Raw genomic sequence first — 10,762 nt, forward strand, 5'->3', positions numbered from 1 at the left:
ACACACATGCATATACACACACATATGCAAACCCAGTGTCATCAAGTTGATTCCACCCTAAGGTGACACCATGTGTTGCAAAGGCAACTGCGCTCCATGCAGTTTTCCAAGACTATGACCTTTATAAACACATCGCCAGGCTCTTCTTCTGAGTTGCCTCTGGATGGGTTCGAACTGTCATCCTTTCGATTAATAATTGGATGCTTTAATCTGCCCAGTCCCAACAATTTCTAGGAGCAAGGGCTCAAAAGAGAGAAAGATGGAAGCAGCTGTAATTCTTACAGATCTAAAGAAAGTCAAGAGCAAGGTCAGTATGAAGACAGTGACAGCACTCATTTTGCTGGTGTGCAAGTCTGGGAGATCATAGGAACAGTTAACAATGAAGATTGTCAGCTCTCCTCCCTGCCCCTCCCAGCCTCTCAGAGCTTGGGTCTCCTGATCAGAAAAGCTTGACTGACTCCAGTCGCCCTCCCTCCCATGCTGGCCTTGCTAAGATGTGCCCTGGGCAGGGAACTAGGCAGGAAGGAGCCTCCTCACATGATCTGGCTTAATCCTCCTCTGCTCCATTCCTTAAATGCACACTGGTGCAAGAGCACAGGCAAAATGCAGACAACCGGGGGCCTGAGGTGGGCAAAGAGGGCCCTGCTGCTCTCCACCCTCTGGGCCACCGCACAGCTGCCTGCCCCCGGTGCCTCCCTGCCCCGGAGACTCCCAAGGGCCACAGGTACGTGGATACTGGGTGCTGCTTGTGCTGTACCTGCTACCACACAGGACTGAAGAACAAAGAGAGGGAAATTCTCACTAGAGGCTTTTCCTTATGCTTTCTGCTGTCTTTGCTCTGCTTTGTGTTTTCAGCTTTTGGAAGGGTATCAAACTCTTTTGATCTCTCAAACAGATTCTCAAAGATAGCTCCAAAGTAATGCATAGAGATCACGAAGCAGGGGAGTGTCCCATTTTTATTGCCGGAGATTTCATCAAGGGAAAAACAAAACATCCTTTTCTATCCTAGGAATTTTATTTGCAACACTGATTCTTTGCGGGCTTGTGGGCACGTCGGGTTCTGAAACGGAAAGATGAAATAGTACAGACATTAGAAAATTTGATTCCTCGGATATATAGTTTCTACTTGGGGTGAGGAAAGGGCTTAGAATAACCTTTTCTAAGTGAAACAGTCAAGGAAAGAAAAAGTTTCCTTTGAGCTAATTCTCACTTATAGTGACCTCCTGTGCTCCAGAGGAGAGCCGCTCACCATAATATTGTCAAAGTTCTGGCCCTTTGGAGGGAGTTCTGGTGGCACAGTCTGTATAAAGCGCTTCTAACCCAAAGGCCAAAGCTCCCTGGCGATTCGAATCCACCAGAGCCTCCTCAAGAGAAAAATAGCAATCTCCCCGTGTGGTTTAGTCTCAGAAGCCCAATGGATGATCAGCCTACAAGGTTTTGTTCCAACTTGATAGCAATGAGTGAGTGAGGGCCATTCAGAAGCAGATTTTGGAGTCTTTGTTCTAATATGCCTCTGGGTGGATTAGAAGGCCAACTTTTTGATTAGTGGTTGAGTACTTAACTGTTATGTCATCCAGGAACCCCAAAACAGGCAAGAAGGAGTGATTACATGCTTCCCTCTTTTTCAGTCTCTCCTTCAGCATCACTGTGTTGTTAAAGCACAGATGTCCTGTCCTAGAGACATTTTTAAGGCTGTCCAACAATATCCTGTTTGGATATGACTGTGTCTTTACAGTCTCTCTGGGGTTCTTACACTCCCACCTTGCATGTTTCTAAGAAATCTTTCTTTGTGGGCTTAGAGTGTGTGACACCAGCATCCTTCAAACTTCACCTCATTTTCCTTCCCAGAAAATGCCTCCGAGTGTGTTCTTTCTCCATCCTCGGAGTTTCCTGAAGGGTTTTTCACAAAACAGGAACAGGCAGAGGGAGGCATCATCATCTACTTCCTGATTATCCTCTATATGTTCATGGCTGTGTCGATTGTCTGTGATGAGTACTTCCTGCCGTCCCTGGAAATCATCAGTGAAGGTAAGTAACTCTATGCTCGCCACAAGAGTTGTATCACATAGTGGGGCTTTCTTTGAAACAGCTCAGCAAGGACTCTACCAATCTTAGGTGGTTTGAGAGCAATGCCTATGACATTATAGGGTCCTGTCCAGAGTGTGGTTTCTCTTGGTGGTCAAAACAGATAATTTTGTATGTACAGGTTGCCAATGTTATTACACTGTCTATCACAGGAAACTTCCCCATTTTCTACTATACCTTCTGTTAATTATAAGAACTACTCATGATTTCACATATACATATTTGATGTGTTCCTACCATAAAAAGAGTTGTAGTACTTAACATTCTACACTTGAAAAAAATTACATTTTTACTCTACAATCATTGTCATTTTTTTAAAGGTAATAAATGTGATTGAAGGCCATTTCCTGCCTATTCCTTTCCTGGGATGTGCCGAGAAATGGTTTGAATGAAACAAATTAATGTTTCATTAGAGCATTGACATAAAGTGATGTTAATTTAAAAAAAAATATTTGTTGATGAGGATATCAGGAGCTGTCAATGTCAATTCAGTTTCACCTCGTCATGATCTTATGTGTAATAGAAACATTGCCTGGTCCAGTGTCAACCTCACAATCCTTAAGTTTGAGTTCATTGTTGCTACTATGTCAATACATCTCGTTAAGGATCTTCCTCTGTTCTTACTAACTCTCTGCTTTACCAAGCATGCTGACTTCTCCAAGGTCTGGTTCCTTCTGATAACATGTCCAAAGTAAGTTATACCAAATCTCACCATCTTCACTTCCAAGGAGCATTATGACTGTACTTCTTCCAGGACTGCCCAATGCAATACCCTGTTTGGTTTCTGAACTGCTGATTCCATGAGCACCAATTGTGTAAAAGACTTGATCCATTTCTGAAAGAAAATTGGCCAATGAAAAGTTTATGAATAGCAGTGGAACCAAACATTTAGAATAAATAAGTCTTTTATCCTACACAAATAGCCTCAGATAATGAATATCTGTAAACTTGTTTATTAAAAGTTAAGCTTAATATAAAATGCACTGTGCTTCATTGACTATCAAAGGCTTTTGACTGTGTGGATCACGACAAGCTGTGGCTAACTCTGAGAAGAATGGGAATCCCAAAACATTTGATTGTGCCTATGAGAAGCCTATACTTGAACCAAGAGGCAGTTGTCAGAACAGAGCAAAGAAACACTGCCTCGTTCAAATTGGAAAGGGCTTCCACCAGGGATATATTCTGTCTCCATACCTTTTCAATCTATATGAAGAACAGATCATCGGGAATGCTGGGCTGTACGAGGAGGAATGTGGCATCAGGATTGGTGGAAGATTCATCTACAACCTGTGCTATGCCGATGACATAACCTGCTTCCTAAAACTGAGGAGGACCTGAAGCACTTGCTGCAGAAAGTCAAGGAATGCGGCCTTCAATATGGATTGAAGCTCAACACAAGAAAACAAAGATTCTCACCACTGGGCCAATTGGCAACATCAGTATGGATGATAAAGAGATTGAGACAGTTAACAGATTTAGTTTGCTTGGCTCTGCCGTCAACATTCTTGGTACCAGCAGCCAGAAAATCAAGAGATTAACTGCACTGGGAAATTCAGCTTGTCAGGGACCTCTCCAGAGTACTGAAAAGCAATGATGTCAGGCTGGAGACTAAGGTCTGCTTGATCCGGGCTATATAGTCTTTGCAATTGCATGCTATGCATTGGAGAGCTGGACAGTGACTAGGGATGATAGAAAGAGAATTGATGCCTTTGAACTGTGGTGCTGGAGAAGAATGTTGAATATACCATGGACTGCTAGGAGAACAAACAAGTTTGTCCTGGAAAAGGTGAAATCGGGCTGCTCCTTGGAGGCAAGGATTCTGAAACTTCCTCTGACATACTTTGGGCATGTTGCAAGGAGGGACCGGTCATTGGAAAGGGACATCATGTTTGGGAGAGTGGAGGGACAGCACAGGAGAGGAAGACCCTCAATGAGATGTATCAATTCAGTGATTGAGGTAGTGGTAGTAGGTGTGTTAGAGACAATGAGGTTGGCACAGGATAGAGCAGGTTTAGGGCTCTTGTACATAAAATCGCTAATAGTTACAAGCACTTTGCTGGCACGTAACAACAACAACATGAATGGTTGTATTAAAACAAATTTGTTCTATAAATTTTCACTCAAGTCACAGTAAAAAGACCTCAGCTTCAAAAAAAATTTTTAATTTGGTTAGTTACTGATTTCTGAAAACAAGATCAGTTATCCAAACCCTTCAGCTATGCTGCTTCAGCCAAGAACACCGCCCAGGATACTGAGTATTGACTTTTCTGGTGAACTAGTCCCAGGAATCAGAGATTAGTGATATAGTGATATTTCATAGCAAATGTGCTGGCAGTCTCTATCCCCTCCTTGCTTGGTGAGTTTAATCGGTTGAGCATGTTCATTTCAAAACAAGTAATTGGTTAGAGATAGGTATCCTTTGCATACTCAGAAGACTCTACAGAGACACTACCCCTCTCCCTCAGTATGTAAGCTCACACAGAGCACACACTAGCACATCTTCACAAGAAATCAACATAAATGTAAACTCTCTCTTTTCCCCTTGTCCCCTTCCCCACCCTTACTGAAATGCAAATCAAATAGTCTCTCTGTAGGGTAGCAATATCTTCAGAATCTAAAAGAATACCTGGCTACATAGAAGGAGGCACACAACACATATTTGATTAGTCAAAACTAATTACAGCACACATTTATTACCATTACTATTCCTTAAGTAAATATAAATCTTTACCTTCTGAACATTGCTTTTAACATTTACACTAACATTACCATTTTTCTGCAACTTAACATTTTGACTTAGATTAGGTAAATAGTGTTGAAATAGTTTCACATAGACATTACGAAAACCCTATTAAATAGAGATTACTAAATTTGTTACACTGAGAAGGATGTCTTAGAGGATCGGTAACTTCTCAAGATAGTCAGCACATGGCAGAGCCCAGTCTTTTTCACGCCAACCTACAAGCATGTTCGTAATTGCTATGTATAAAATGAACTATATAATTTAACATGTTCTTGTTTGGTATTAGTGCCAACACTATGGCAGGGAGGGGTTTGAACATTCTATTTTACAATCTTAAATGAAATTCTACTCCCAAAGGCACTCAAAACTTTGACAAAGAAAATATCCATTATAACTATGTAGGATGTATACCTAAAAATAAAGAGATCTTGCTAAGTTACTGGGGAAATGTGTTGGCCTAGTGAGTTAAGGAAGTAGGCTGCTGGCGCAAAGGCATGCATCTGAATTCGCCAGCTGCTCCACAGAAGGAACATGGGCAATCTCCTCTCCTGCACCTTACGGCCTCTGAAAACACACTGGATGATTAATAACAGCAAGTTACTCAGAGAAGAATCTGTGTAGACTGTTGCCAAGCTACATGAGGTTGGAAATTCATTTTGTTAACATTCACTCTCAGTAGAGTCCCACATCTAAACAGATGATCTAAGACGTATATTACAGTCATGGTTTAGCACTATGAAATCCAAACCCCAGTATTGTGGTACAATTGGCATGCCTATTTGCTAAACAAAATGAAACCAGTTTGCACAGTGGTTAAGTGCTCCACTACTAACCAAAAGATTCATTGTGTGAACCTACTAGTGGTTCAGAGAAGCTCTGGTGGCTTAGTGGTAAGGAGTTGCACTGCGAACTCAAAGACAGGCAGTTTGAATCCACAAGAGAAAGAGAGCAATCTCTAATCATGTGTGACTTACGGCCTCTGGAAATCCACTAGTGGTCAGCTATAGTTGGTTCCGATTTGACAGCACATAAGAACAGAGGCTCTGAGAGGAGAGAGACCTGGTGATCCACACTTATAAAGAGTTGTTGTTGTTTGTTGTTGTTGTTGTTGCTGTTGTTATGTGCCATCAAGTCACTTACATCTCATAGCAACCCTATGTACAACAGTTCTCAACCCTGCTCTATCATGAGCCAGTCTTATTGTCTCTGATACCTACCCCCATTACCCCAGTGACTGAATCAATTCATCTCATCGAGGGTCTTACTCTCTTGCACTGTCCTTCCACCCTCCCAAGCATGATGTCCCTCTCCAAGGGACTGGTCCCTCCTTGCAACATGCCCAAAGTATATCAGATGACACTTCAGAAACCTTGCCTCCAAGGAGCAGGTTGATTTCACCCTCTCAAGGATGAACCTGTTTGTTCTCCTAGCAGTTGATGGTATATTCAACACTCTTCTCCAGTACCATAGCTCAATGGCATCAATTTTCCTTCTATCATCCTTAGTCATTGTCCAGTTTTCTGATACATAGGAAGTAATTATGAAGACCATGGCCTCAATTATATGCACCTTAGTCTCCAGACTGACATCATTGCTCCTAAATATTCTAGAGAGGTCCCTGACAGCAGGCTTTCCTAATACAATTTCTCTTTTTCTTCCTTGGCTGCTGGTACCAAGAAGGTTGCTCGTGGAGCCAAGCAAACTGAAGCTGTGAACAATATCAACCCCTTTACCAACTATAATGATGCTGCTATTGGTCCAGTTGTGAGAATCTTTGTTTCCTTGATGTTGAGCTTCAATCTATGTTGAATACTGCAGTCCTTGACCTTCTGCAGCAAATGCCTCAGGCCCTTCTTGGTTTGCGCAAGCAAGGTTGTGTCATCTGCATAATGCAGGTTCTTGATGAGTCTTCCTCCAATCTTGATGCCACATTCTTCTTTATAAAGCCCAGCCTTCCCGATAATCTGTTCTGCTTATAGATTGAAAAGCTATAGAGACAGAATGCATCCCTGGCATACACTCTTTCTGATTTTGAACCATGCAGGGTTTCCTTACTCTCTGCTCTAACAAATGCCTCCTGGTCCAACTATATGTTTCACACAAATACAATCAAGTGTTCTGGGATTCACACTCTTCTCAAAGTCAGCCACAACTTGTTGTGATCCACACAGTCAAATGCCTTTGCATAGTCAGTGAAACACAGATAGACATTCCTCTGGTACCCTCTGCCTTCAGCCAGGATCCATCTAATATTGGCTATAATATCCTTAGTACCATGACCCTTTTTAAACCCAGTCTGCACATCTCGCAGTTCTCCCATCGTTTTTGGATAATTTTTGGAAGTAATTCTATAAGGTATGTTATCTCATAAGCTCCCTGTGATTCTGAATTGACTCCACAGCACACAATAATAACCATCTACCTACTCTATCCTGTCACGTCCGCCTCATATCACCAGCAGTAACTCATTTCATTCTCAATAGAACTTTCAGCAAAGCTAAAGAACTTATCAACTACTAAAATCATACAGACAATACAACTTTGCTTGCCAAAAGTGAAGAAGACTTGAAAAACATGAAAGGCTGTAGTTTTCAGTATGGGACACACATCAACATCAAGAAAACAAAAATCACCATTGAACCAAAAAACAGCATCATGATAGATGGAGAAGAGACTGAAGTTACCAGTTGCTTAATTTAATTTTGATTCACAAACACCACCTTTGGAAGTACTAGTCAAGAGTTAAAAATATAAAAGACTAGAGTCCAGAATGGAGGTTGCAAAGTGAAGTGTACCCAGAGCGGTGTGGAGGAGTGAGGGGGTGTTGGGGGGATGGGAGGATTGTATACCAATGAAGGAATTTTTCTTCTTTTTCTTTTTTCTTTTCAAAGAGAAGAGCGAACCAGAGGGGAGGGGTGGGCAGGGAGAAAAGTGCAACAATGAATTAATGGAAATCCAAAAATCTCTGTAAATGTTCATGAAAATTAATAAAATAAAATTAAAAATGTAAAAGACTAATATTCTAATTACAAAATGGGCAAGAGACACGGAAAGACTTTTCACAGAGGAGGATATTCAGATGGCCAACAGGCACATGAAGAAATGCTCAAAATCTCTGGCAATAAGAGATGCAAATCAAAATCACAATGAGGTACCATCTTATCCCAATAGCAGTGGCAAAGTTTAGCAAGGCCGCAAGTAATAAAGGTTGGAGAGGATGTGGTGAGATAGGAATTCTTAAACATTGCTGGTGGGAAAATGCTGCAACCACTCTCAAGGCAGTTTGGAGTTTCCTCAAAAAGCTGAACATCAGCGCTCTTCTGCCTCTTCTTTCTCTTGGGTTTGAATCAGGTGGCAGCCGGGTTCTGTCTCTCAGCCATGGCCAAAATCAAGGCTCGGACTTTTGCGGGAAGAAGGAGGAGGAGCTGTTCAAACAGCTGGACGATCTGAAAGTGGAGCTTTCCCAGCTGAACATCTGCCAAAGGGACAGGCCGTGCGGCTTCTAAACTCTACAAAATCTGAGTTGTCCGAAAATCCATTGCCCGTGTTCTCACTGTTACTAACCAGACTCAGAGGAGAACCTCAGAAAATACTATAAGGGCAAGAAGTGCAAACCCCCGCATCTGAGGCCCAATATAACATGTGCCATGTGGTGCCGAAGGCTCAACAAGTACTAGGAGAACGTGAAGATCAAGAAGCAGCAGCGAAAAGAGCGCCTGTACCCACTGCAGAAATATGCAGTCAGGGCCTGAACTTTTACATAAATAAAACTTAAAACTGGAGCGGGGGGAGGAGGGGAAGCTGAACATCTAGGTATTTCACTGCTTGGACTATAACCTGAGAAAATGAGAACTGAGACACAAATAGAGACTTGTACAGGAATGTTCATAACAGCATTATTTACCATATCAAGAACATGGAAATAGTCCAAATGTCCAACCACAATCGAATGGCTTGAGAAATTATGACACATTTGCACAATGGAATACTATGCAGCAGGCAGGAGCAATCATTTTGTAAATTACTACCCAACTTGGGAGGGACTGGAGAGCATTATGCCGAATGAACTGATTCAGTCTCATAGGGACAAATACCATATAAGACTGTTATTGTAGAATGTGTACAAAGATCCAAGGTGAGGAGGGGGGAGCAGTGGGGTGAGGATAGGGGTGCTTAATCATACGGTCGCACAATTTGATGGGTGGAAGGAGGGGTAGGTAAAGAAAGGGGACATTATCAGCATGAAAAACAATGTATGTGAACTTTGTGAGTAAACAAGTATAAAATAAAAATCGTATTTAAAAAAAATTCAAAAGGTGCTGCATTAGAGAAATCTGTTGTCACTGACTTCTTTTAAGGAGCTAAAGAAAAGGAATGTTGGTTCAAAGACTAAGGTGCAGCTGATTCAGGTCACAGTATTTTCATTTGCTTCATGTGAAATTTGGACAATGAATAAGTATAATGTAAGAAACCCCTTTATTTAGTCCTCCCTACATTGTCATGTATACATCTTCTTGGAGAGGGTGAAACCAAATCTCTCCTTGGAGGCTAGAATTTTTAAGCTCCCCCTCACTTACTTTGGGCACGTGATCAGGAGAGATCGGTCCTCGGAGATGGACATCATGCTCAGAAGGGTGAACAGATAGCACAGGAGAAGACGACTCTGGATAAAATGGATTAATAGGGTAACTGGGGCAATGGGGGTTGGTGTGTCAGAATTAGTGAGACTGGCTCAGGACAGGGAAGGGTTCAGAGCTGTTGTACATAGGGTCTCTATGCATTGCAGGAGACTCAATGGCTCATAACATTAACACCCTACAACAGGTTTGGAAGCAGGAGTGGCATCCACTTCCTAAACAACTCTGGAACTTTGATAAATGATGATTGTTATAGAAAGGTTTCAGGCCTTACCCTTCACCCCACCCCCACCCAGGGTCTCTATAAGTCATGCTCAACTCGACAGCAATCAACAACAACATTCTCATAATACTGTATGGTTCAAAACAGCACATGAAAACAACAGCTTTCTAGTACTTGCTACATTCTAGGAAGCTCTAGTGACCTCACAGTAACGAACTGCACTGTCAACCCAAAGGCTCTCAGTTCAAATCTACCAGCTGTTCTATAGGAAAAAGGTGAGTAATCTCCTTCTATGTAATTTACTACCTCTGAAAACCCACTGGAAGGTTAACTATGAGTCAGTTCCCCCTTGAAGTTACCCAATGACAGCAGTAACATTCTGGTACAAATTTCAGGGTCTCTCCTGACATCCATTTTGGTCTTTTTTAAATTTCCTGTCTTTGTAATGATCTTTTGTTTTCTTCATGGACAATGTTCTTTATGTCATCTCATAAATTATGACAATGAGTAAGGATTACAGAAAAAGAACTGATGCCTTTGGGTTGTGATGTTGGAGAAGAGTATTAAATATTCCATTGTTGTTGTTATTGTTGTTATGTGCCATCAACTCGCCTGCAACTCTTAGTGACCCTGTGTACAACAGCCCTAAATCCTGCCCTATTGTGGCCAATCTTATTGTCTCTAACACACTACTTTCACACCAGTCACTGAGTCAATCCATCTCATCGAGGGTCTTCCATGGACTGTCAGAATAACAAGTCTATACTGGACAAAGAATATGCTGAGTCATTGTATCAAAAGGAATTGGCAGACACAGAAGGATTTAATGAAACAACATATGAGCAAGAGTGTATGGTGATGAAGGAAGAAGTTCAGGCTGCTTTGAAGAAAATGGCAAAAAATAAGGCCCCAGGAATAGATGGTATACCAATTGACATATTTTAGCTAACAGATGCTGCCCTGGATGTGCTCACCAAGTTGTGTCAAGAAATCTGGAGAACAACCATTTGGCCAACTGACTGGAAGAGATCTATATTTGTTCCCATTCCAAAGAAGGGTAACCCAACAGAGTGT

The 10,762-nt window shown here is 41.8% G+C and overlaps 1 protein-coding gene across 2 annotated transcripts in view; it reads left to right on the plus strand.

The window, feature by feature from the left end:
- Nucleotides 1–537: 537 nt before the first annotated feature.
- Nucleotides 538–10,762, plus strand: part of SLC24A5 (solute carrier family 24 (sodium/potassium/calcium exchanger), member 5) — a 38,874-nt gene continuing 28,649 nt past the window's right edge. Inside the window, exons 1-2 of one of the 2 annotated variants that reach the window (XM_006895289.1) lie at nt 538–724; nt 1,849–2,028. In XM_006895289.1, the coding sequence (XP_006895351.1) occupies nt 538–724; nt 1,849–2,028 (367 nt within the window). The remainder of the gene's footprint in view (nt 725–1,848; nt 2,029–10,762) is intronic. The other variant, XM_006895290.1, reaches the window with a different exon arrangement.

The sequence above is a fragment of the Elephantulus edwardii genome, unplaced genomic scaffold (genome assembly GCF_000299155.1).
Source record: "Elephantulus edwardii isolate Elephantulus edwardi_28Jun2011 unplaced genomic scaffold, EleEdw1.0 scaffold00164, whole genome shotgun sequence".
In the NCBI taxonomy this organism is placed as follows: Eukaryota; Metazoa; Chordata; class Mammalia; order Macroscelidea; family Macroscelididae; genus Elephantulus; species Elephantulus edwardii.